The 26,524-nt window shown below is 41.6% G+C and overlaps 1 protein-coding gene across 1 annotated transcript in view; it reads right to left on the minus strand.

Moving 5' to 3' along the window:
• Positions 1 to 26,524, minus strand: part of DNER (delta/notch like EGF repeat containing) — a 171,232-nt gene that overhangs the window by 67,992 nt on the left and 76,716 nt on the right. Inside the window, exons 2-5 of the mRNA XM_072143361.1 lie at positions 8,620 to 8,898; positions 5,596 to 5,690; positions 3,448 to 3,614; positions 1,795 to 1,940 (exon numbers count right to left, since the gene is read on the minus strand). Coding sequence (XP_071999462.1) covers positions 1,795 to 1,940; positions 3,448 to 3,614; positions 5,596 to 5,690; positions 8,620 to 8,898 — 687 coding nt within the window. The remainder of the gene's footprint in view (positions 1 to 1,794; positions 1,941 to 3,447; positions 3,615 to 5,595; positions 5,691 to 8,619; positions 8,899 to 26,524) is intronic.

Raw genomic sequence — 26,524 nt, forward strand, 5'->3', positions numbered from 1 at the left:
CCTCCCTATGTATCCGGAGGGGGGGCACATGATAAATGTCCCCCAGTGAGTGTGTGTCCTTGGGCTTTATGTACAATTGCAGATCCTATAGTGCCTACAGAGTTAATGGGCAGAATGGCGCTGTTTTATTGGGTAAAATAAGCAATGCAAATAACACATTTTCAGTAATGGTGGAAACTAGAAGAAATTGTTTGAAATATGTTTATTACAGATTTTAGCTGAAGGTATTATTCTGCATTTGGCAGCCCTGCTTAGAAACAGCGAGATTACTGATAACGCACCGGGAAATACTGCCAGCGGGCGCTGGTATCAGGGATGCCAAGCTTAATCCTCGCTATCACTATCATGTTACATCTCTGTCATTTATAAACAGCTTTGAGGATTAACCTACAGTAGCTTCTTTACCACGCAGGCAGGATGGTTAATCTGTGCATTTTCAAAGGCATAAAACCAATATTAAAATGGTTGTTAGACATCTGCTGTAATAAGCCGTATAAGGTTAGTGTCACGCAGGACGGTTTCAATATAAAAACTGCGCTGTGTGCATTTTGGCAGAATGACAAAGAGAATAAATTCCTATTGGTATAATTCAGATTATTGAATTGTCCTAATACTGAGAATCCTATTATCACAATAGGCTTCGCTGTTACATGTGAAAAGCCTGGGGCCTGGCAAAGTGTGCCTCTTGGATGTCCTATGTTAAAGGGGTTGTCCACTTTTTTGACATGGTTTGTGTAAGGAAAAGTTATGCAATTTTCCAATATACTTTCTGTATCCAATTCCTCACAGTTCTCTAGATCTCTGCTCGCTGTCCTGCTATAGAAAGCTTCTATGTTTACTTCCGCTGGATAGAAATCTGTCCATGGTCATGTGATGTCACACAGGTGCACGGCTCGTTATATCACAGAGAGTATTCGGAGCCATGTGATATAACGAGCCGTGCACCTGTGTGACCATGGAAAGAATTCTATCCACTGGAAGTAAGCAACAAAGCTTCATATAGAAGCACAGCAAGCAGAGATCCAGTAAACCACAAGGAATGTGTGACCATGTAAAGACTTCTATCCACTGGTAGTAAACATAGAGCTCCAAAAATAGACATAGAACTGATTCAATGATAAATCTACAGTGAATCCACATGTAATACAGACATATTTAACTTGGATTCTGCTGTGGATTTACAGAATTTGTTTTTTCTCCCAAAGAGAAACTAGTATTTAAAGATTAGAGCAAAATATGCAAATACATTATGAAGAGGAATTATTCAATAAACTGTCCCCATTGTTACATTGTAATTTGTTACAGGCATAAAGTATGTAAATTGGGACTAAAGCTTTTGTTTTGCAGTTTACATCCATATAACACCATCAGCCGTATTTATGCTGACTATGCATTATTTCACCTCTTGATTTTTATGGCCATCTCACACCATTAGTCACAGATTCTGTCCTAACCACAGTTCTAATAACCTGAACTAGCAACATCTAACATCCCTACGATGCAGCTGGTTTAGGTCATGACACCAGAGGGAGTAGGATTTGACGCTGTAAATACATTAGATTTTGGTGCATTTTGAACAGCGGTTTGTTAGAGAAGGGATTTAGGTAATAGAAGATACACCAGGACATAAAACGCGTTAGTGAGTCCTATAACAAGCAGATTTCACTAGAGAAGGAATGGATATAGAGAAAGTGAAAGGCAAATAGTTGCCATATAACCTTTGTGCTATGTGCAAGACTCTTACTGTATTAGTATAATAGTAAAACACTACAAAAAATTCATGGTTGCTTTTACCTCTTTCTTCTTGGTAACACATTCCCCCTTCCCGGAGCAATGCGGGGCCTCTGGGCTGCTTCCTTCAGGTATACAGTCAGTGACTTTAACCACCACGACAAGCCTTAAAGCCACAATGCACTTACTGATAGAGTCATTCACAAAGCCTGTAGTGCCAGAGCAAACAAGTGTCATCATTATTTAAAGGGATTGTTCACATTCAGCAAATAACTGATATTATTTGTGTTATGAAATCTATACAATTTTCCAATATACTTTCTATATCAATTTCTAATGGTTTTCTAGATCTCTGCTTTCTGTCATTCAATATCACTTCCTGTCAATGGGAATCAGTCAGTCCCTGGTCATGTGATGTTACACAGAACAGAGACCTGTGTGTTGCACCTGTGTGACGTCACATGACCAGGGACTGATTCCCATCCACAGGAGGTGAACAAAGAAGTTTCCTATACACCGACAGGAAGCATAGAGCTAGAAAAACATAATGAATTGTTACAGAAAGTATATAGAAAAATTGCATGACCGGGACTTTGGCGCACACGATCGGATTTTGGCGCATTGGCGCCAGCTTTCACGCGACAGAAATCGTGGCCCTCGGACATCCCGACGGATTCGGAAAAAACGCGGAAATTTAAAAAATATTGGGGCAGATTTATCAAGCAGTCTGAAAGTCAGAATATTTCCAATTGCCCATGGCAACCAATCACAGCTCCCCTTTAAAATATTCATGAGCACTGGTGAAATTAAAGCTGAGCTGTGATTGGTTGCCATGGGCAACTGGAAATATTCTGACTTTCAGACTGCTTGATAAATCTGCCCCATTGTGTTGCAAGATCAGCACTTACATGCACCGGGAAGAAGAAGGTGAACTCCGGCGGACGTCGGCGCAGCAGCGACACCTGGTGGATATTGGGCGCACGACCTTAGTGAATCCCGGCAGACCCAAATCCTCCTCGGAAAACATGCCGCTGGATCGCGACTGGACCGGGTAAAAGTAAATGTGCCCCATAGGGTGGAAGCATTGATTTTGTCACTTTTACATTTGGGATATTACTCAAAAGTGAGGAATTTAGAGTATCATTCAGCAGCAATGACCTCTATATGTTTATGTGAAAATGAGCAGAGAAGAGTCATGGATGAGTCCACTTTAAAAGCTGCAGGAGGAGCTTTGGTTCAATAGTACCTAGAAAGATGCTTCCTAGAAACATGTGTCATATTAAATATAATAATCTTATATCTTCCAGACTGCAACAGGCATGTGGTTCTGTGAGATACAGATCCGAAGATTCAGGCAATTAAAGAAATTGGCAGGAATTGGATCTTTTTCTGCAACACACCTTCGCATATGTCTTTACCTGATTCTATTTCTGGTTCTATAGATCACAGAACTACAACCACAATGTGTAAGATTCTTATCTTAAACAGGACACCATGTTTCCAGGCACTATTACTCCCAGGTAAATATGACTCTTCTCTGCTTAATTTCAAATTACTTTACAGGTAAATGGGAATTCAAGGAAAATTTCGTACCCAACCTGAGGGGGCTAGTAGTTTAGTGGGGTAAAATGTGGTGACACACTCCCAATAAGGGCTGTTAATGGATGATTTAAGCCCTGCTTTCTTTATGGTATATACAAAAACACCCATCCTCACCTATGAAATAGTTGTTTCCAAGTGATAAAATTTCATCTGGGAACACGAGGCCACCCGGCGCTTGTAGAAGGGTAACACTTCTGCCATCTATAAGGGAACACTGGTTGAAGCCTCCGGAGGTCACTTTCCAGACCAGAATCAGGGAGGCAGTGGCATCCTGCGAGATCCTAGGAAAGCAGAGGACAGAAATGTGTCAAATCACAATATCCCATTGTCACATCAGGTGAGATAGTGGGAGCTATAACAACCTTGATGCAATTCGTTTCAGGCTTCGAGCAGTAAACTGACCTATTTTTCTGGCAACATATTTTGAATATTAATCCCATAGGTGAAAAAGTACTTGCAAATCCTAATGTAAAAATGGTTGTTTCCCGGGGGTGAGCCGTGACTCTCCAGGGAACGGGAGAGAACAGGAACAGCGGGAGGGAATAACAGGGGGTAGTGAACGCCTGAATAAACATTGTATAAAATGAATGTCACTATGCAGGGTGCACCTCACAGCCAAACCTTTATACATGAATGCTTGTTGGCATTTCCTAGTACTGCATGCAAATCTTTCATTTTTACGGTTTGCTTAAAAGTTTTATTTCTCTTAAACTATACTTACCTTATGAGCTTTACTAGGGGTCTCACTGGTCAATAGTTGAGTGGGGTCTTCTATTCACTTGTGTTAATGGAGAAGGAAGTGTCGGACTGTCCCACCAGAGTATCAGAGGATCCTACGGTGGGCCCAGGCTATAACTTGTTATAGGACCCCATAAGTACAGCAGTAGATACCAGATTTGTAGGGTCTATTCTCAGGGAGATCATGAGGGGTGGGTCCACAGAATAATTTTATCTGGTGGACCCCAGGAACCTCAGTCTGATACTGAGAGCAGGAGTATGTAAGGCCACCAATCCAATAACTTCTATAAGACGGACACAATGGGGCAGATAAATTATTGCATTCGCAGACTTTTTTTGTCCTGGTTTGTAAAAAGTGTCTTTGGTGCTTGCACAAGTATTTACTATGTGCGTGTGACTCTATTGTGTCTCGTTTGCATTTTGTTTGACACTTTTTAATATGGGGCGTGGTAGTGTTAATAAAGGGGCCTTTATCCTTTATTAATTGCCTTTATCCCTAAATGGTTACTTCATATGGTTACAATGTTACAAAAATGAGTTTGTAAACTTATATGCAAGTCACCCGATGTGAGTCATTCACACTAAGTGAGTCACGCATATTCAATTTTACTCGCATTGCCCCGCCTCCTTGTTCCTAATTGGCAGGTCTAAGTGATATATTATTCTTCTGTATGGAACACTGAGAGACAGAGCTCTGGTACATCATGTGACCAGGATGACGTCAACTAAGTTCCTGTTACATCTGCAACATCTACCCTTTGTATGTATCTGATTACATAAACTCACAACATGCCTCCATGGAGGATGGGGAGAAGTAGAATTTCATGGAGGATGGGCAAGATTAGAATTGAAGGCTGGTGTGATTTCATGTGATCAGATTCATACATGGGGTAGATGTTGCAAATGTAACAGGACCTTAGATGATGTGACCCTGGTCACATGACATGCTGAGAAGGGGCATGACACATGGGGAGGACTAGATGGGAGTGGCTAGAGGGGAGTAGAGATGTAAGTAGAGAAGGACAAGCCTTCACTAAAGCCAGGGAATATAACATAAAGTTGATTTATGAGGATGTAAGGGATCTTTAGATTTTTAGCTAAAATAAGGCTGTCAGTTAGTTAATTGGGCTCTATACTAGCTGTATGTGAAAATATAAAACATCCATCAAAATCCCTGATAACTCAGGGAAAATTTACTTGTAGATGCAGGCACTGTGACTGTGGTAATCTTTTTCTATTTGTGGCCTCCTTCCTTCTAAAATCAACTTTTATAATTATGCTAATGAGTCTGCAGCACTCCATGCTGTAACTTCACAGGCTGTTACACTTCCACCTACCATTGTGTGAGATTAGAGCAGGAGAATATTTGAGTGATGCGAGTTTAAAAAAGTGAGAGGAGCAGAAGGGGATTGAGTAAAATATACACAGATACGGCAAAAAACTGAGAAATGGACTAAGGAGAGGAAAGTTAATTTCTGAAACATTACCCTATGTAATATACATAACACATAGGAAACATCTTACTTTAAAGACGTGTTTTCTGGAACTTCGAATGTCACCAGTCGTCCTCCTGAGGATGTGTTGGAGCTCGCATTTCCACAAACAACATCTGGGATGACCTAAAATAAAATAAAATTTAGAGTAAAATTCGAAATGAGATGAAATATGCATAAAACACAAAGAGAAAGCGTTCACATGTTGTGGTTGTGTCAAATTGTTTGCTATGATTTTATCAAATCTGCCAGTGTAGCATGACGTCTGATTTTAGCCCAAACCTTGAAGGAAGGGTTCAGGACTTGTGTTGGTGCTCCGATACAAAGAGGATTCTGGGAAGTGTATATGCATGCTTGGTATGGGGTCGGTGTTCATTGAGGTGTTCATAGGTTGTCTGGTCAAGAGTCTGTATCTAGAAGTCTTTATACTGAAGGGGACTGTCCTGGCCTTTATATTAGTTTTGGGCAGTGATGGTGAGCCTTTTGGAGACCGAGTGCCCAAACTACAACCAAAATCCACTTATTTACCGTGGAGTGGCAACATGGCATTTTAAGCAGTAACTTATTGCTACCTGTTCTTTCACATCTTTCATTCGTATCGGCCGCCTGAGGCCATCAATAGTTGAAAGAAGGAGGGAAAATTTAGCCTCTCGTTGTAGCTTCTCTCCAGGGTCTCTCTGTAGAGAAAGAATGGTGGGTCCAGCGGGATGAGCTTCAAAGATAATGCAGTTCTGTCAACACCTTCTCCCTTTTTCCGCAGTTCCAAACAGCCAATGAAGTGTGGCTTAAGTTGCCTGGGAATGCAGGAAGATTTGGTCCTATTTGGTGAACTCTGTCCTGGGTCGATGGTCTGAGTGCCTAGAGAAATGGCTCTGAGTGCCACCTCTGGCACCCGTGCCATAGGTTCGCCACCACTGGTTAAGAGGCTCTGGTCTGTGTGTAGTCTGTGGATTGTAATAACTGAGTTCTTACATCTACGGTTCATTGTCTGAAGCCAGTGATATAATAGCCATTCTTCACATGCCCTGGTTTCAGCTTGGTAGCAAATGAATTGGGCATAGCTGTAATACAACACATGGCCACTATGCAGTGTACAGCACTGTGCTGGGTAAGAAATGAAGAGATTGCAACACTCATTGAATATCAGGACAACTTCTGAAGGAAACTTTAATTGTGTGTGACTGGATACATAGGAGAAGGGAGATGTATGTCTGTAGTCTCAAGCTCAGAAACTAAGGTCTGTTTCTAAGTAATAGCTTCTTCTCCTCATCTTGCAGATGAAGGGACCTTCCACATGAAAGGGTTTTTTTTGTTCCCTACCCTGGTCTAAAGAAAGATCTGTCACCACACTTAATCATTTGGCGCTAGAAAGGCTGCAGCTCATAAATGAAATATAGTCGGGCTGTGATTTATTTATTGGGCAGGGGAAGAAGTGCTGGATCACCTCTAGATCTGACCATATACTGTATACTTACATTATGGAGACCTCGCTGCTCTACTGCTCAGTAACTACCGTATATACTCGAGTATAAGCCGACCCAAGTATAAGCCCCTAATTTAACCACAAAAACCTGGTAAAACCTATATTTTTTTACTTGAGTATAAGCCGAGTTTGGGTTTTCAGCACATTTTTTTGTGCTGAAAAACTAGGCTTATACTCAAGTATATATGGTACTTAGATTTCCCATGAATTCACAATTCTAAACATCTTTTCACAGAAAAGATGCCGTGGTTTCATTATTACTTCTGGAAACGTATGAATCAATAAATTAGAGATGAGCAAATCATCCAAGGTTTGATTAGCTGAATTTTCGGGTCCGAATCTATTCAATCTCAATAGTGTTGCTCCAAAAACTGATTTTTCACGAAAAGCTCCAATATAAATTTCTTCATTTTTTGTACATTTTTTCATTTTCCTTTACCCTTCCTAAGCTCTGGGATGAGTGACAGCAGTAGCTAAACACCATTTTAAAAGTATTGGAACAAAGCAGAAAAGATTCTTATTGCATTGGTTCCTGAAATAGTTTTGCGCATCTCTATTTGGTTTTACATCACCCCTATTAATGGGGTGTGTTCTTTACAATCTGACACAATCCAAACAAAGAATATTTAAGTCAGATAATTTATATATTTACACATGGTGTAAAAGAGGAATTACACAATGGGGGGGGTGGATTTACCAATGTGTCTCAGGCTCTGCCAGTCTCTAGATGGAAAATACAAGTCTATTGCTGCGCCGGATTTATCACTGTGATGATGAATTCTGGTGCAGTATAACACTGTCGGTTCCTACTTTTAGTCGGTCTAAACTGTGTGCTAGAATTTTGGGTGCACGGATGATTTTCAAAAAGCCACGCCCTTTCCCATGAGGTAATGCCGATTTTTCAAATACCATGCAACCTCAGTCCGAAAAGTGTTGAAAAAAGGTCATTAAGCCGTGATAAATGTGCCAAAAGGTATTTCAGACAGTTTTTTGGGCGAAAAACCACCAGAACTGTGGCACAAGTGCTTTAATAAATTCCCCCAATATATTTGAGTGCAAATATAAATTAAAACAGGCATGTCAGGGTGCGTCCCCACGTTCAGTTTTCAGATGCAGTTTTTGAAGCAAAAAGTAGGTTTGGATCATAATAGGTGAGAACATAACATTGAGAGAAGCTGCTCCTCTTCTTTTTTCTCTCCACTCCTGGTTTGGACTATGAAAACTGCATCTGAAAAACTGAACGTGTGAACGCACGCACCATCAGGGGAGTCAATAGTTCCTCTTCAGCTGTCCGGCTATCTCAGTTCAATATACAAATTTTGTCATAACTAATGTGCATAATAACCATTATAGCCATTAGACATCTCTTTGGATGAAAAACTAAATCGTTTCTGTAATTCTGGCCACCTCTGCATTCAGGGACCGAAGTTCAGATGCACGTGTGTCAGATGATCTATAGGTTTTAAATGTGGTAGATGCAGTATGAAAACTTATTTGTCTTCTTCTTATTCACAAAGTTCTGAATGTGCTGAAAACTCGAAAATGGTTGCCCTTACTAGTTCTGCCACTTACCTGTACCTCGTCCCAGAGAAGGGTTGCCAACTTTTGCCCGACCTTTGGCCTCCACGTTGGTAGTGCCATGACAGCTGGAGATTGAGGCATTTCCATTGTAGGCTCTATTGTAGTGTGATGGAACTGTGGTATATCGGTGGCGGGGTTGTCCGTGGGTGCGAGGGGCGTATTACAGTGGACTCCAGTGAAGCCATCAGTGCAGATACACAGGTAACTATTCCCATTGACACTGCAGTTCCCATGGACACAAGGCTTCTCCGCGCAGGGGTTGGTGACAAACTGCAAGAAAATAAAACAATTATTAGTATTATTAGTACAATGAGAATGTTTACTTTTTAGATAATTATCTGTGATACAAATAAATGAATTAAATACAAGGATGTATTCAACAAGGAGTAAATATGACATATTAAGATCTCTCTACTGTGGGGGCAATGTTTTATATATTGACTACAGTGGGGGCACTGTGACTTTATGCTTCATAATAGGGACCCCCTTGTGAAGTATGGGAGGTCTCAATTTATTATGAGGGGGGTGGCAGAATATAGATTATTTTTTATTACGTAGGTCTCTACATCAAAATAATAATGGGGGACACAATGACTGAGATATGTTTTGTTGCACAGTGTGGAGATGTGCTGCACGGTGCAGAAGACATTTGGGGTTGAATACAGCACTAGTAGGTTACGGATGGAAGAAGTCACTGTACTGAAAGGAGCAGTTGTTCTCCTGTAAATTACTACCAGCTACATGCCACAAATTTTACCCTGTTTCGGCACTGCTCACCCCTCTTATCTATACAGGAGCTGAGCTGGCAGTCATAGGTCTGTACTATATTTTGCAAAGCGGCCATCTGGCTTGGTCACAGGGCTTTGCACAGTAGACCTTAATCGCATCTGTGAGTTAGCTGTAATTTGCTTGGCTAGCTCACGTCCTCATATAAAGTTGCGTTTATGGGGCCTTATGTGTAAACGGGTATTGCGGGATGGGGGGCAAAATTTGCCTGTGTAGGGCCCCAAAATTCCTAGTGGCAGCCCTAAGTAGGTGCATAGCATTTGTAATTTAGAGACTATGTTCCCCATCACAAATATTAATTATTATTCTGAAGCATCTCAAGAGAAAACAGAAGAGACTTTGTAACTTCTCCTATTTCTTTGTGTATACAGATTCTTGTGGTACAAACAAACCCTGTTTATCCTTATCCTAAAGCCATATTACCATCCACGTGCCTCTTATTTCTTCTTAACCTACTGTATGTTATGTATGTCTACTACAAAGACAGATGTGGAGGGCCGTGACTTCAAAATTAGAATTCATGGGTTTTTTTGTGCTCTGATCCCCAGGAAGCCCTGTACTCTGCTCAGACATGTTTACCAATCAGCATAAGATATTTAATTAAAGGGGTATTCCAGGAATCAGCATAATCTATATACAAATGGGTCCTTAAAATAAAAGCTAATATGTAAATAGTTGTCATTTAAAATTTTGCTCCCCTTAGCAGAAAATGCTGTGGACATAGACTGTAATGGAGAATTAAAATGTTACTGGCCCTTTAATCGGTCCGTTAATTTCCTCCGCGCGGTCCGTTGCGGAGAAGACACAGGACACAAGATGGCCGCTGGTCACATGTCCACATCACATGTCCTGCACCTGCCTGGGTAGGTCATGTGATCACCACTAAGTTTGACTGTAGTCGGTTGGTTGCAGTGCATACAGTATGACCAGTGTTTTGGTGATAGCAGTTACACATCATTACTATGGTAACAGAGCAAGAAAACCTTTTAGATCATCACTGGGAGCAGAACATAAGAGGGAGGAGGAGTTACTGAGAACTAAAGGATCATGGGTCTTGTAGTTTCCAGTGGTGGCCATCTTGGTGATAACTTTGAAGAGGCCATAAAATTTTGTGAATCATAAAATCAAACTATTTAAGCTCCATTTTGTTACTAATGACATTAAGGTTTTTTTTACATTCATTTATTTATAGCATTATGGATTCATATTCCCGGAATACCTCTTTAATGGATAATTTCACCCAAAACTACAAAGATTCCCATGCGCTACATTATATCTCAATATAGAAGACTGGAAGGTTTGTTTTGAAGGAGTGTGTATTTGCCCCTTTTTATGGAGATCTATCTGTCACCCGTCATACACAATATTTAATTTATTATACGTATGATAAAGGCCACCCTCCACCCCATTGTGGCGAAAACATCAAAATGCATATGCCTCTTGATATATCCTTTGGCTCAATTCTGTAGTTTTGTGAAAAAAAATTGTGAACAAACGATTTTATAAAGTAAGCATGCACCGGGTAGAACCTTCCCCCGGCCGGCCATGGAGTGAAGGTGGCGTAGCCGAAAAATATTTGAGATTTCTTGATTATTTCAGGACTTCTACGGAAGAAACTGGCATAGAAGCACTGATAAATGCCCCCTAGATCTTTATACATGATGACTGTACCATGCAGGCTTTCCAGTCACAATTACTAAAAGGATTAGGCAGGTTCCTGGCACACAGGTATAAGGAGCTCTAGCCTCCCTGACTGTATACTTATTGTATGGAGAATATCGGTGGAGAAGATGAAGTCTCTCAATCTTTATGTGATGCTATTTTGCAGCATTATGAAATTTTTGGCAAAACTGCAAACAAGAGAAAGCAGGGAAAGGGAAACAATAAGTACTGTATGAAGCAAATAAGTGCAGTGTGATATACAGTTGAAAATGGAAAGTTGTGTAATAAATGGAGATCTTCTTTCTGGGCTAAAATATTGTTAAATTATCTATGAATTAGGTTCTCAGCTGGCCAACATCCAGCACTCAATACCAGCTGTTATTAGCAGCATATGAAAAGATAAATTAACAGGAAGCAGACAGCTCCATTGTCTGTGTAGTGGTCAGATCAGGTTACTGCAAATCAGCCGCACTTCATTAAAATGGGAGATGAGCTGCAGTGACTCGGTACAGCCACTACACAGAGAACAGCACTGTCCGCTTTATGTGTATTGATAACAACTGACCTATGGGAGTTCTGGGTGTTGGACCCCCATCAATCTGATACTGATGACTTAGGATAATGTGATAAGACATACTTAAGACTTCAACTGTTTGGCAGGTTTGGCATCAAACTTGTTGTTCCCAGGTCCATTCAGAATCAAGGGGTTACAGCCACTTGAAGGAGTGTGGAGCGTTCAGTGGTGTCCAAGAGGCTGTGGGCAACACAAGGCACCACAGATAAGACCAGGAATCGTGGTGCCCCACATGTGCTAGGTGTGACTTGTGATCACACACCCGGCTTCTGCTAGAAGAAGACCGCAAAGACTGACTCCAAAGAACAACTCCACCCCTGTGACTCTATACAGGCATAGGAACACAGCATAAGAAATATTTTTTCAGGCATGATGCTGAACTTTCCAAAAAGTTGAAGGACATCATAGCGAACCTGTCAAAGTCAGGCACTCAATTTCTTATTATTTATAATTCCACGCTACTAATCACACTCTTTCGTCACAGTTCCTCAACTCTAATGTGGCAACCTGCTGAAAAGACATAATGGAAGGCATGTTTAACATATCACAGACATAACCTTTAATGGGTACTTGACAGACAGCTACATAATTACTGTGTTTTTCTTGTGTTGTATATAGTGCATTATGTATATTTAGTACTTTTATTTAAAGGAAAAAAACAGCAAATCTCCTTGTATCCTTGATACTCAGAAATACACTGCTCCCTGACACTATGGAAGGGTCCTAGAGAGAGTTTCTTGCCTAGGATGAGATATATATGTATAGCTAGACCAGAGACTGGATGTACTACTATAAGTGCAGTCTACCCTAGATAGATAATATTCTTGAATGTCCACAGTAGACATTGGTTGTCTATCATACATAATGCAATTGTAAAGTTTACAAACCTGTGTTGATTTCCACAATATAAACTATATACAAATGTATTACCCTTTTAACTGCTCTGAGTTACTGCTATAGCTGCTTCTGTTTAAATACTACAGCAGGATGAGGAAGGAGGAGCTGTGTTCAGTGATGAAATCTCACTCACAATAGTGCACCAGACTGCTCCAAATCCAGCTACAATATTATAAATCCATTTTTTAGTTACACATTTCTAGGGCTGCTACCACTGCAGCTTTCTATGGCCAAAATGGACAACCTACCTATTTGTTATCCATGACCTCCTTCCTTCTAAAAGCAATGTTTAAAATTATGCGAATGAGCAAAAAGTGCTATGTGAGGCGTTACTAGAGCCACTCCTGTTACTAGGCTGTTACACTGTGCAGGAGCACTTCTCTCTCTCCTCCTTTTAAAATCTCTTAGCATGTTTTTATTGTTTATGGACATTGTCCTTATAACTTTTTCTTAATTAAATAGATATTAATTCAGATGGAGTAGAATCTGTTATTTCTGGTCTGGACAATCCATCTCAGTAGGTTATTAGCGCCCCAAGATAGCTTACTTTTTTCAGTTTTTACTGTAATTCTGTAATCTCATGGCACACAGTTTTAGCACACAGTGGGAGGAGGAAGTGCTCCTGAACAGTGTAACAGCCTGTGAAGCTACTGCATGGAGGGGCTCTGGTAACATTGCTCTTCTGTCTCCTTAGCATAATTTTAAAAGTTGATTTTAGAAGGAAGAAGGCAGTAGATAACAATTATATGAAAATTACCACAGTCACAGTTCTTGGATCTATGCTTTATCATGATTTTGATGGTAGAATTCCTTAACATTATTGGGGAATATTTATTATGCCTTCTGTGCCAGTTTTCTGGCAGAGAAGGAACATGAATCTCCCCCTCCCCGACCAGTTATCCTATTTCCCCAATGTGCACACCACTTTGGGCGTATCTGGGAGCGGGGCTTGGGGAGGTCGAGCAGGGGTGTGAACACCCGGCCCACCAGGTTCTACTGGAAAACTGACTATAGCCAAAAAAACTCTGAAGTCTGAATTGGCAGAGTTTGTGCTCAGGCCAGAGCAGAAGCACCAGCAGAGGAAAATGTATGTATGTCATTTTATGTCTTAATAAATGTCCTCATTATCTCTCATCTCTTGTCTACTTCTTTCTAAAATATGTGGGTGACAATATGTAAGGTTTATATATCAAAAATGGAAGATTAAACAACAAAAGGGTCTGAGTCTGTTACCATAACAACACATAGGTCTGTACAGAGACTGGAGACACACAACGAAATGAAATTCTAATTGTTACTATATATATATAATATTTTTTATTTTAAGATTTATAGAAACAATCTTCTGCAGGTAAACATAGGGGGTACATTTCTCCCACCAGTAGAATGAGCCTCTATCACCCCACACTCTTTTATGCCTGTATTGTATTTGGTGATGTATCTGTCTATTACTGTCTATTACTGATCTCAGTAAGAAGCAGAATTTCATTGAAGATAAATACTGGCTAATAGTAGCTCTATAAAAGCCACCACGGAAAATATCATGAGAACTGTGTTATTTCTCTGCAAATGGCTCTTCTCGGAGACCTCGCAGCCTCTGAAATATCCCTGCTTGCCGTGGCAGGAATGGGAAGAAGCAATATTAGAAAACGTTTACGGTTCATTCCTCAAATAAGAGGCAGAAAACGCGTTTCCAGGAGAAGCCGCTCTGGATGAGAGACGTTTGTCATTTTTTGTTCTCACCCGTTCCCTCCCTTTGCACCAATATACGTCTTCCTCCTAATGACTAACATAAATTGTGTCAGCGCTCTCCCTCCAGCTGGAGATCCCTATGGAGGTTTTTACTTCGATATGAAACAAATTACCTCAATCTGTTTCATCGCTTTACTCTCATCCGCTGTATCCATAAGTTTTCACAAATCTAACTCTCTTATCTCTCTGTGCGAGTCACAGGTAAAAGGAGGAGATATTTCATTGGGACGGAAGAGCGAGATAATATCCCGCGTTATACAATGAATTGAGTGATCTCTGTAATGTTAGGTGGTAGAGTCTATAAATGTCAGTATGACAATGGGACTGATGCCCTGGGGGTCCGCAGATCCCATGCAGACATACAGAGCAGCAAGATACCTGGTGGTCTACAGTATATGCTGGTGACTTATTTAAAGGGAACCTGTCATCCCCACATGTGCCCATATAAAGTCAGTGACAGGTTCCTATAGAGCTCTATTCACTGACTGACACCCTTCTTTTAGCTAAAAATCCCCATTTATCTTATATTACCTGGCACCAGAGGGGGCGTGTCCTGCTCGGCCAGCCCCTCCCATCTAATACTCCCCATGCCTTATGCCTCCTTACTGGTCACAGTTCATGTCATGTGACCAGAGTAACATCATCTCAGGTCTTTTAGCATCTTAATAATAGAAAACTGTACCCCATGAATGTATCAGACCACATGAAATCACACCAGCCTCCAGGGACTTCTACTCATCCTACATGGAGGCTGCTGTGATTTAATGTAATCACATACATAGTGTACAGTTTGCTATTGTTAAGAAGGCCAAAGGAACTGTGATTCTGTCACTGTGGTGACATGTCATGAATGTAACACAAGGCACCGTGGAAAAAGATTGACACAATATTTCCCATCTGTACATAGAGCTTAACATGTCTGTAGTTGAATATTAGCAGACGGTCCCTAAGTACAAGGGGGCAGAGCAGGGATTAGAAGAGAGTTGTCAGTCAGAATAATGGGGCGTGGTTCACTACCAGCCTGAGAGAGAGAAGAGTCACAAACACCAGACATGAGTTACAAAAGCTAATTTGCATATCAGAAAAACATCTGTAATTAAGGTACCGCACCCCACTGGCAGCTAATTTTAGGAGGAATTGTAACCCTTTATCAGCAGGCATTGTTAGTCAGGGGGGGGGGGTGTCAAAATCTGGAGACAGGTCCTCTTTAAATATACTCCTATCTATCTGCTGTGGTCACAAAGACACAGGATAAATCAGTGTAATGGCTCATTTATTGAGTAATATTATTTAAGCATTCGAAACCGGAGCTCAATTAAATACATCTCAAGTCTTTTCGTTTGACGGCTCTGACCTTTTCCAATTACATCGCCGCACGACAAATAGAAGTGACAGAGATTAACCAAATAAAAATGTGCCCGTCTAATGACTCTCACCAAAGAAAATGAGAATTTAGATTTTGCATTTATACTCTGATTTTGTCTTGATGGTATAAATTGTCCAGGGGCACCTTCCACTCAATGAACTAACTTTATCTATAGCCAGATTAGGAATCTTATGCCAATACATTATATCATTGTGCTCTGATCCTCCTGCACTATAACATACTAGGGCACATTTACATGCAGTTTGCCTGTGTATAGTGCTGAAGGCCCCAGATTCAGCATTTCTGGTGCCCGTTCTTCATGAATCTGGTGCCCCCTGAAAGAGTGCACCAACTTTTTTTTTGTGGTGCACGTGCACCCTTAACATGGGGCGTGCAAAACAGTTCTGTCAGGCATGTTAAATCTGGCGCACGGTCCAACTAAGCACTGGAACGTCCCTTAATTTGTGTCACATGATGCCTAGTGCAGCTGCGCCACAAAAGGGTCACGTGCAAGACAAATGGGGCACAGGAATTTCTTAAATACCTTTGCAAGCAATTTACACTAAAAAGACGTGCAAAGTATGACAGAAAACTGGTGCAAGGGCTTTAGTAAATGTGCTTCACTCTGTCTACAGATACCATGTACAATCTCCTCAGCTCCTCCTGCTCTATAACATGCTGCCTGCAAAAAAAAAAAAAAAAAAAAAAAAATATATATATATATATAAAAAAACATATACAACCTTCTTAGCTCCTCCGGCTATTTAACAGACTAACTGAAGGTAGGACAATGGGGCCGGCACCAATGCGCTAAAATCTAATCGTGTGCGGCAAAATCCTGGGCCATTCGCCGCAAAACGGAGAGATCGTCGGGAAACCCGACGAAAATGCCTCCGACGGACCCTTAGTAAATGAGCCCCACTATGTACAATCTGCTCAGCTCCTCCTGCTCTATAACATGGTGCCTGTAGATAGGACACTATGTACAATCTGCTCAGCTCCTCCTGCTCTATAACATGTTGCCTGCAGATAGGGCACTATCTACAGTTTTCACAGCTTCTCCTGCTCTATACCAAGACTTGGTATATAAAATCTACTTAGTTCTTCTTGCTATATAACATTCTGCCTACAGATAGGACACTGGGGCACATTTACTTACCTGTCCACGTCGCGATCCCCGATCCGGAATGTCCAATGATCATGGATTGTGCTGCGATTCACTAAGAATGTGCGCCCGATATCCTGCATGTGTCGCTCCCTGCTCAGGTCCGCCGGAGTTCACCTACTTCTTCTTGGTGCATGTAAGTGTATGTCTTGCAACACAATTTAAATGTTAAATCCCGCGCTAAGTGCGAATCAGTCGGATAGTTAGGCGGCCTGCCCCGTCGATTTGTGTCGCATGAAAGCCAGCGCCGATGCGCCAAGATCCAATCGCGTGTGCCAAAAACCCCTGCTAAATGCAGTGCAAAATGGAAATCATCGGAATATCCGAAGAAAGTGCGGTCCGCGGACCCTTAGTAAATAAGCTCCACTATGTACAATCTGCTTAGTCCCTCTTGTTCTATGACATGATGTCTGCACACTGGACATCCCTCAGCTCTTCCTGCTCTATAACATCTATAGATAAAACATTGGGCTGAAAAGCCTTGCTTTGTGCACCAGTCCTGATAATCGGCCACAGTTTGTGTGGGACAAGCAGAATTATTAAGAGGTTCTTAATAAATTTGCTGCAGGACTCACATGCTGAGATTTAGACATCCACTGTGTGGTGCGTCTTTAACATAGGGCGTGTGGCACAATTTGAAAGTTAAATATGGCGCTCAGTCCAAATCAGTCGGACAGTCCGCTAGCATGCCCCCTAATTTGTGTTGCACAGAGGCCAGCGCAGCTGCGCCATAAAAGGGCCGTGTGCACCACAATCACAGTGCAGACACTTCTTAAATCCTTTTGCAAGACGTTTCAGCCCTGTCTAGAAGTGCACAGTCCGACAAAAGTGCAGCGCACGACCCTAAGTAAATGAGCCCCATTGTCCTGCATATTAGCCACTGAGAACAGTTTATCTATCGGGATACTGGTTGTTGGATTATCACCAATCTGATATTGAAGACCTTCTCTATGGATATGTTCAATACATGTTCAGATATCAATATATTGGGGGACATTAATCATAGTGGGTCTCAGGTTCGCCTGTTTTTGCGCCTGGTTTGCTCTTCTTTTTGGCTCCTGATCTATGATGGATCTAGTTCTGCCTTAGTAAATGCACTTTGGATTTGTCTCATGTCCCATTCATTTGCGCCTAAATTAGCGCCAAATTTGGCGCAATTGTTAGATCTCATTTGTGAGCAATAATGAAAGGAGACTGAGAAAATGTGACAGAACGTTCAGGGCTTCATCTCTGCACAAAAAAAATATCATTGTGATGTAACTGCAGGGACTAAAAGTGACAGAGATGTAAAAAAAAAAAAAAATTCTTGCTGAAATGAGTCTTTTCCTTTTTTATTAAAATTTACATGAAATGGAGTCTGATAATATTCTCAGATCTGTACAATAAGACAATAATCACTCACAGAGAGGATCCCATGGAACATGATGAAGTCGTTACTGGAGAACACTGGATTTTACATTTTAAAACTGCTCCGAAGTATTTTCCATGTTGCACAGAGGTTATTCTTCATTTGGGAACCTAAAATGTATGTTTTTAGTAATGAAGAGGGAAGTTTTTTTGGAAGTGCACCTGCTCAGAGCAGGTGCATTTTCTGCGCCAATTTTGTGCCTTTTGAGGCGCACTTTTGTGATAGATCCCGTGCAAACATCTGTATAGGACGCACTCACTATGTCAGATAAGGCGCAGGGACTCAAAACCACTACGTGCCGAACTTTGCCGTGCGCCAGAAAATGGCACATAAATGCGCCTAATTAACGAGGTGCGCCAGATTTGAGCGCTAAAAGACGCTCAAAACAGTCTAACTGACTATGATTAATGTCCCCCATTGTGCCCAAAAACCGCCTTTAGTGCTTGTAATCTGTGTCAGGTAGTAGATTATGTCACTGTTATAAGGAAACAGCATGTTTAGGGTGATGCCACACGTGGAGTTTTGAACACGTTTTTGGCCTGTGTTTAGGCAGTCCGTCAAAAAACGCATGTGTTAAAAAATGCATGCGTTTTTTGAAAACGCATTTGTTTTTGACCAGTTTGAATTAAGATAATTCGTCAAACCTGTAAAAAATGAATGAGTTTTCAAAAAACGCATGCTTTTTTTTAACGCATGTGTTTTTTGAAGGACTGCGTAAAAACGGCCCAAAAACGCATTCAAAACGCCATGTGTGGCATCACCCTTATGAGGGCACTGTATGACACTATGGATTGCTAATGCATGTACATGTACAGTACATACTTGGGGCGCCGTACAAATCTTTGAGACCTGAAGGATTATATACATGTGTCCTGACTCGCTTTGACTCCTGAATTCAGCAATTAACTTCTTAAAGGAAACCTACCAGTTAGAATGGCAGGGGTAAGCAGTAAGTATCAAGCACCAGCTCAGGGTGAGCTGGTGCCGGTACTTACTTTCGTTAGTGTTATAAACCGCGGTATCGCGGTTTTAACACTTTTTAAACTTTAGAGCAGGAGAGGCTTTGGCAGAGCCGAAGCTTGTTTTGGTCTAGAGTTTAAAAATGTGTTAAAACCGCGATACCGCGGTTTATAACACTAACGAAAGTAAGTACCGGCACCAGCTCACCCTGACCTGGTGCTCGGTACTTACAGCTTCCCCCGGCCATTCTAAATGGTAGGTTTCCTTTAATGTGTATGATGTACCATTTTAATGCTGTAATCTATCCCATGCTGCCTCAGACTCTCTACACACTCTGTGTGTAGTTTTAGTGTCCCCTCATATATCTGCCATTGTGCTCCATCCACTAATTGTTTTTAAGTTTATTCCTTCAAGTAAAATGCCAATTACGTTATACTCAGCGATTATAGTCAGACAGCCTTACATCGCTTTGCAATCTGCTTTTGTGACAATCTGCTGGCAGAATGGATTCTGGAGTCTTGGCGGGCACAATATGGGCATAGCTTTGGGGCAGAATAGCGCTGACGGATTAATAAATCTCTGATATAATCAAATTAAGTGGGATTTTTAATTGTGTTTGCTTCTGTCATGCATATAAAAAGTGTAATGTAAGTGGCAGCACACAGACAGCAGGCACTTGTCATCGGAAGGAGGAGAAAGAAGGTGTTAAAAGTTTTCAGGTTAAAGGTAAAGTACAGCCCTTTGACTGAATGCTAAAATGTGATAAAAGGAGAAACATGTTGCACAATAAATATAATGGGGCTTATTTACTAAGGGTCCGTGGATCGCATTTACGTCGGACTTCCCAATATTTTCGGGATTTGCGCAGCTATGACAGGGGATTGTGTCACACGCGATCGGATTTTGGCGCAGCCACTTCGGCTTTCATGCAACAGAAATCGGGGGGGCGGGCCGTCGGACTATCCGGCTGATTAGAACTGAGCGCAGGATTTAAGATTCAAATTGTGTCGCAAGATCAAGCATTTACATGCACCAGGAAGAAGAAGGTGAACTCTGTCGGACCTGAGCGGGGGAAGCGACACTTGCAGGATATCGGGCGCACGATCGTAGTGAATCGCGGCAGATGTGCATTCCGGTCGGACAATGCATTTTCGGGGATCGCGCAGGATGGGTAAGTAAATGTGCCCCAATGTTTCTTTCACAGCTGCACTACTCACCTGATTGTATCTCAACCTATACACCTCTGTTATCAGCACTGCAGTTATTTCCCTAGAGTTCAACCTCCTGTCTCATCAGACACCATATTGATTTTTGGATTTATATTTCTCTGTGCTCTTCTGTCAATCCCATGCTGCCTCAGCTCAGCCTAACGTGGGCAGTTAGAGACAGTACCCTCTCTCCCTGTTTGGGTCTTTGTGTGATTATCTCTCTTTGTTCTCCTAAATAATCTGAAAGACCATAAACATACAGTCAGGGAGGCTGTTGTGTCATCTCCTTCATCATCCACTGTGTGACAGGAGCTTGTCTTATCATCAACATGAGTTTATGCCCCAGTTGTGGAGACACTGGGGGTCATTTACTAAGGGCCCGAATCGCTCTTTTTCGTCGTTTTTCCCGAAAATTACAGGTTTGCGCCCGAATTACCCCGGGTTTTCTGCGCACGCGATCGGATTGTGCCGCATAGGTGCCGGCATGCATGTGACGGAAGTCAGGGGCGTGGGCGTCAGAAAACGGAAAACCCGACGGATTCGGAAAGACCGCTGTATTTTTAAAAAAAAAGTGTCGCTTGACAGGCGCTTACCTGCACCCAGGACATCGGGCACACTACCTTAGTGAATCGCCGTAAAGACCCGAATCCTCGACGGAGAACGCACTGCTGGATCGCGACAGGACCGGGTAAGTAAATGTGCCCCACTGTGTGGTATAGTCTATGCAGATTAGTTCTAAAAAAAGGGAGATTTTTTTTACCAATTTAAGGGAATCTACCATCAAAAACAAGCATGATAAGAGGCACAAACTCATTTGGTTTGGGGTTTCTCAATCTTGGCTCTGGTTATCGAAACCTGATTATCGAAACACCCATCTTCTAATGGCGGCCAAAGCTTTAATCCCACTATATTGGTTACAAGACAAAGCTTTTACAGTAACAGCTTGGAAAAAGAAAGTTACTCAGATGTGCCGTCTAGAGGAACTGTCCAGCTCGGCAAATCCTACCTATAAAGGTTTCTCTAAAACATGGGCCCAGTGGTTGTAATACCATTCCTTACTACCGGCTCAGATCTCTATAAATTAGGTCTTAATCGGGGATTCCACGCCCTATGCCCCATCAAGCTTCATGCCCAGCACACCAAAATAAAGAGATCATCTAATAAGATCTATGACAAACATTACTTTGTATTTTTCTATATCTCCACATAGTTAGGGCTATAAGGAATGGGTTTACCCTGTACCTTTTACCCTTCCCCTCCATTCGGACTCTCCTCCCTCCCTCTGAAATCCCCATTTCCTTTTGGTGTTAATATTTTGTAACCGTTCTCTTTTGCTGTGGACCATCAGCGGCCCTCCGGGGGCTATTTCTCACTGTGAATAGTCAAACATGTCTCATGGCCATTTGTAGTTATTATTGAAATACCGGCCGTGTTAGGTGATGCTGGAAATGAGACATCTGGACATGAGACATGTCCACCTTTTATTTTTTAGTTTGTCCCTGTTTAAAAAAAAATGTAAAAAGAGAAATGGCAAAAATAAGCATGATAAACAGGGACCATTACTCATAGGTACAGGAACTATGACTGTGGTAATCTTCATATATATTGTCCATGACCGCCTTCCTTCTCAAATCAACTTTTAAAATTATGCTAATGAGGCAGAAGAGCTGATGGGGGGCATTACTGTGCACGAGCACTTCCCCCTCCATTGTGTGCTGAAACATCTTCAGTTGCTGTGAGATTACAGCAGGCAGAGAGAGTGGGAAGTGCCGAGGGAGCAGTGGGAAAGGGGAAACAGTGTAACAGACTGTGAAGCTATAGCATGGAGCATCTCCAAACACCTTTAAAACACATCTGGCTCATTAGCATAATATTAAAAGTCGCTTTTAGAAGAAAGAAGGCCATGGATAACAAATATATGAAGATTACCATAGTTAGGGTCTGGGCTCACTGGACCTATGAGTAAGCGCACCTGCACCTTCTGATTGGTGAAGGTTCGAATACTTGAACCCCCAACATACACAGGAACAGACCCCCACAGTTCACGATAATGGATATCCTCTCCTCACTGATTGATGGAGCTGCAGTTGAACTATTACGGGAGTGCTAGAAATTGCCGAGCACGGCGCACTGCTATATTTGGCACCCTCGTTGACAGTAAACGGGAGCCCCAGAGATAATTTGGGTAATGATCCCATTCATTATAGAAAGATAGAAAGCAATAAATCAAAATAGTAATTTTTAGAAAAAAACTAATATATATATTTTATATATATATATATATATATATATATATATATATATATATATATATATATATACTATACAGTATATACTGGTAAAAAAATACCAGTGTTAATTAGTGCGTATTTAAGCTCATTAACATTACTCTGTTTATGCAAATTAGCCACCCCAAATAACCATATCCATAACCAAATAGCCAACATAATCCAACACGACAGTGTGTGGCTGGGATCCCTTACATTCCATATAATGCCGGCTGCTGTATAATAATGAATCAATGCTTTTTACTACATTTTAATCACGGTATTGGTTTAGCTACTTGATTTTGGTACGTGCCCCTGTCTCCATCCAGCAGTGAGTGTCAGGATAACATATCATCTACGCTAGGCCTACTATCAGACCCTGTGGAACTCCGTGCCATAATGATAAGAAAGAGAAGAATTATGAAGTTAATATAGTGAATGATGTGGAGCCACAAGACGGATCTAAATAAAATGTCCTCAGTTAGAATTATGGAGCTGGAGATAATCTTCGCTGCGAGTTTAGGATGGACATGAAATATTATGGATATAAAACTGTCAGGCATAAACCACTGCTTATTTCCAGAAGAAAACGGGAAAGAATTAAGAGAAAAGCCCAGAATAATACCCAGTCCACAGCGGCCATTTCCACTCCAACAATAACTATCCGGATAAATGGAGCTGCGGAGATCACACGCTGGGAATAATGAGATATATGTAAAATAGTCATTTGTGTCCTACAATAAACAGAATGTGTCAAGAAGATATCAGCTTATGGTAAAGGCTGAATGCAAAGATGTAGGCGCGGATTCGGGGCTATTCTGGGACGCCGCTGCTTTGAATATTGTTCTCTCTTTGCATAATTGCTTTTTGTATCTCTTTTCTTCTGCAGTTGCTGCTCGCTGACAGCTGTGGTGTGGGACGGTAAAGCAAAAACATAATCTCCCTACAAAATGTAAGAACTAGTGGACGTTTATAAGATCCATCCAGGTCTCTTGAGGTGGTTTTTACCCGGGCTGATCGCAGACGGGATGAGCACTGACTGACAAGAATCACGTTTACATCAGTCTATGGATGTAACAATCACTGCTTACACATATGCTTCTAATAATATTTTATCATGCACAAAAGATGCAGAACAGTGGGGGGGGGGGGGGGGGTTTCATGCCTGGACGCATTGTGCTGCACACAAAGGGGCACATTTACTGAGACTACTGCAGTCTGTACTATGGGCAGTTTGCCTGTGTATAGTGCAGAGGTCGTCAGATTGTGGGGTACACCTGACTGTTTAAGGAAGGTACCCCTAAGCTTGGGGATGAGGTTATAGGATGCAAAGATTAAAAGTTTGGGTACTATTGCACTTTAATAGGGTTGGTAATCTGTGCCTTTAAGATGTGTTCTCAACCCTCCCCTGTTGCTTACCGGACGTGGGGGCTTGTATGGCTGATGACTCAATGTAATCTCCCTCTTTGAAGCAACACTCAAGCTTGTCCCTCCCTCCCTATGTTAGTGAGATGTTATGTTTTTGTAATGTTTTACCTTTGTATTTTATATTTAATTTAAAGTCACAGCAGGCAGAATGATGGAAGATTTGAGATGGTGGTTGCTCGGTTTGCCGACTTGCCAGCTGGGATTCTAGCTGAGCATACAGCTTCCAGGGCTCAAAAATGTGTGATTCTATAGTGCCTGGTTTCTAGATATTACAGATTAATGTATAAAAAAATAAAGCTGTGACCTAGTTTCCACCCGGCAAGAAGTGTCTTTCATATTTTGGAAGTTACTTTTACGGTTAAAATTTACTGATATTTGTGTCACGGGTAAATTATTAAAGTACCTTTACAGCTGGTTTACATAAGGTGTCCAGTTTTCCCTCCAGTCTCAGGATTTCTGGCACCCCTTCTCCATGAATCTGGCACCCCTGCACTAATCCGCCAAGGGTTCCACAATTTTTTTTGGTGCACCTTTAACAAGGGGCGTGCAACACAATTCTGTTGGACTTCGCATGTTAAATCTGCCTCAAGGTCCAACTGAGCACCTTCAGTGCAGAAATTTGTGCATAAAGAATAGTGCAGTGTGCACCACAATTGTTTCTTGGACACTTGTTAAATACACTTGCAAGCAGTTTGCATTAGAAAGAACGTGCAAAGTCCGACAGAAAAACTGGTGGGCGGCCCTTAGTAAATGTGCCCCTATTTGTGCTTTTATGACTTCTATGCTAGGTCTGTCCTCCAATTCGTGTGTTGGTGGCAGTGTCGGACTGGCTTTCCTTAGGCCCACCAGAGAAATTCAATCTGGGGCCCATTCTTCATTATTCCCCAGGAAATATACTCTAGCAGTCTCCAAATTGTGTTTTCTGATGGACCTCTGGGGTTCAGTATTGGGTTGAGCCAGGGCCCACCGGAGGATTCTCTGGTGGGCCAGTCCGACACTTGTTGGTGGCATAAGGGGAGTCGACTCCTGTGCAAATTTTCGACACGCAACTTGTTTATGGCTTGTACAGCAGAAACCTTCATTTGTCAAACTTGCAGCATGTGCTGACTGGTACGTCCAGCCTGAGCACTGAGCAACCGGAACTGAACCAATATGCTGAGTTCAGCCTATTTTTGGATATATGCATATGCTCTGCCTGCCCTGTAGCCTGGACTCTGACTATGCACAAACTCTGCCTGCTACTATTAGTGCATCAACACCATCTTGGATTTGACCCAGAATTGTCTGACTTTGCTATGATCCTATTATCTGTTGTTTGTTCCTCTGTGACTCGTCTCTCCCGTTGTGACCCTTTCTTCCCTGACTCAGGCTTGTGTTTGGTTATTGCCTTGCCATATTTCTGTGTCCTTATGCGAACACTTGCCTGTCTCTGACTTCTTGTTACCGGCCCACTCTACCATCAGGCAGCTACCAGACAAAGTAAGTTTCCCTCTCACCTTGCAGGGTCTCTTAGGGTCGGGTAGCAGGGGCGGTCTTATCTTCTGTAGGGTTAGTTCACTGCCACGTACCCGGTCGGACAGCTTGCACCAAGTCAGGTTGTGGTTGTGCTGTTTGCTGGACCGGTTTGTGACAATATAGTTGAAAAATGGTGGTTACCACCAAATAACATTGCTACACACTGCCTTACTATACTGGAAAACAGGTTATCAGCAAATTACTGCTAATACAAAACTATTATGCTGTCTATGTAGAGTCCAAACTATTATTTCCAAAAATGTAACCATAACAATGCCTCACCCCAATTATTACCACAATACAGAAATAGTGCCATGCAGTAATAGTGCTATAAATTGCTTATTTGTCTATGCCCCCAATTCTTTGCGGCAACCACATCTACCCATCTTGTAGGGGCCACTATTCTAATTATCAGAGGAGAACAAGCTGCCTTCTTCCCATAAATGGAAATTTTGAAATGAAAAAAAAAAAAAATCTAACAGGCAGATAAAATACCCCATACGCAAAAATGCTCAATCTTTTTTTACCTTCCATTCTCCAGTGGGTTTCAGGGGGGTCATTTTTCTGAAACGTTGGTAACAGAAAAGATTTGTTATTGTTGCGTTTCCTTATACTTTACAATAATAAAATACAAGAACAGCACAAAGCACATAATAACAATTTGGACCCACGGACCTTGTGCTTTTTCAGGTTTTCCATTCTGACTCCTTTAAAAGCTGTGACGAAGTGAACACTTTATGTATCAGTGACGGGGCGAATCCTGCCTCATCGAATGAGAGGAAACCAATTATTGTGTCACTTCCAGTGGTGATAGAGAAAACATTTTTACATCTTCGCTTGAAACCCAATAAGGTTCTTTCATCTAAATAGCTTCTATTTTTTATGTGTACAATTTTGATTATATATTC

Source organism: Engystomops pustulosus, chromosome 3, assembly GCF_040894005.1.
Source record: "Engystomops pustulosus chromosome 3, aEngPut4.maternal, whole genome shotgun sequence".
NCBI classification, from domain to species: Eukaryota; Metazoa; Chordata; class Amphibia; order Anura; family Leptodactylidae; genus Engystomops; species Engystomops pustulosus.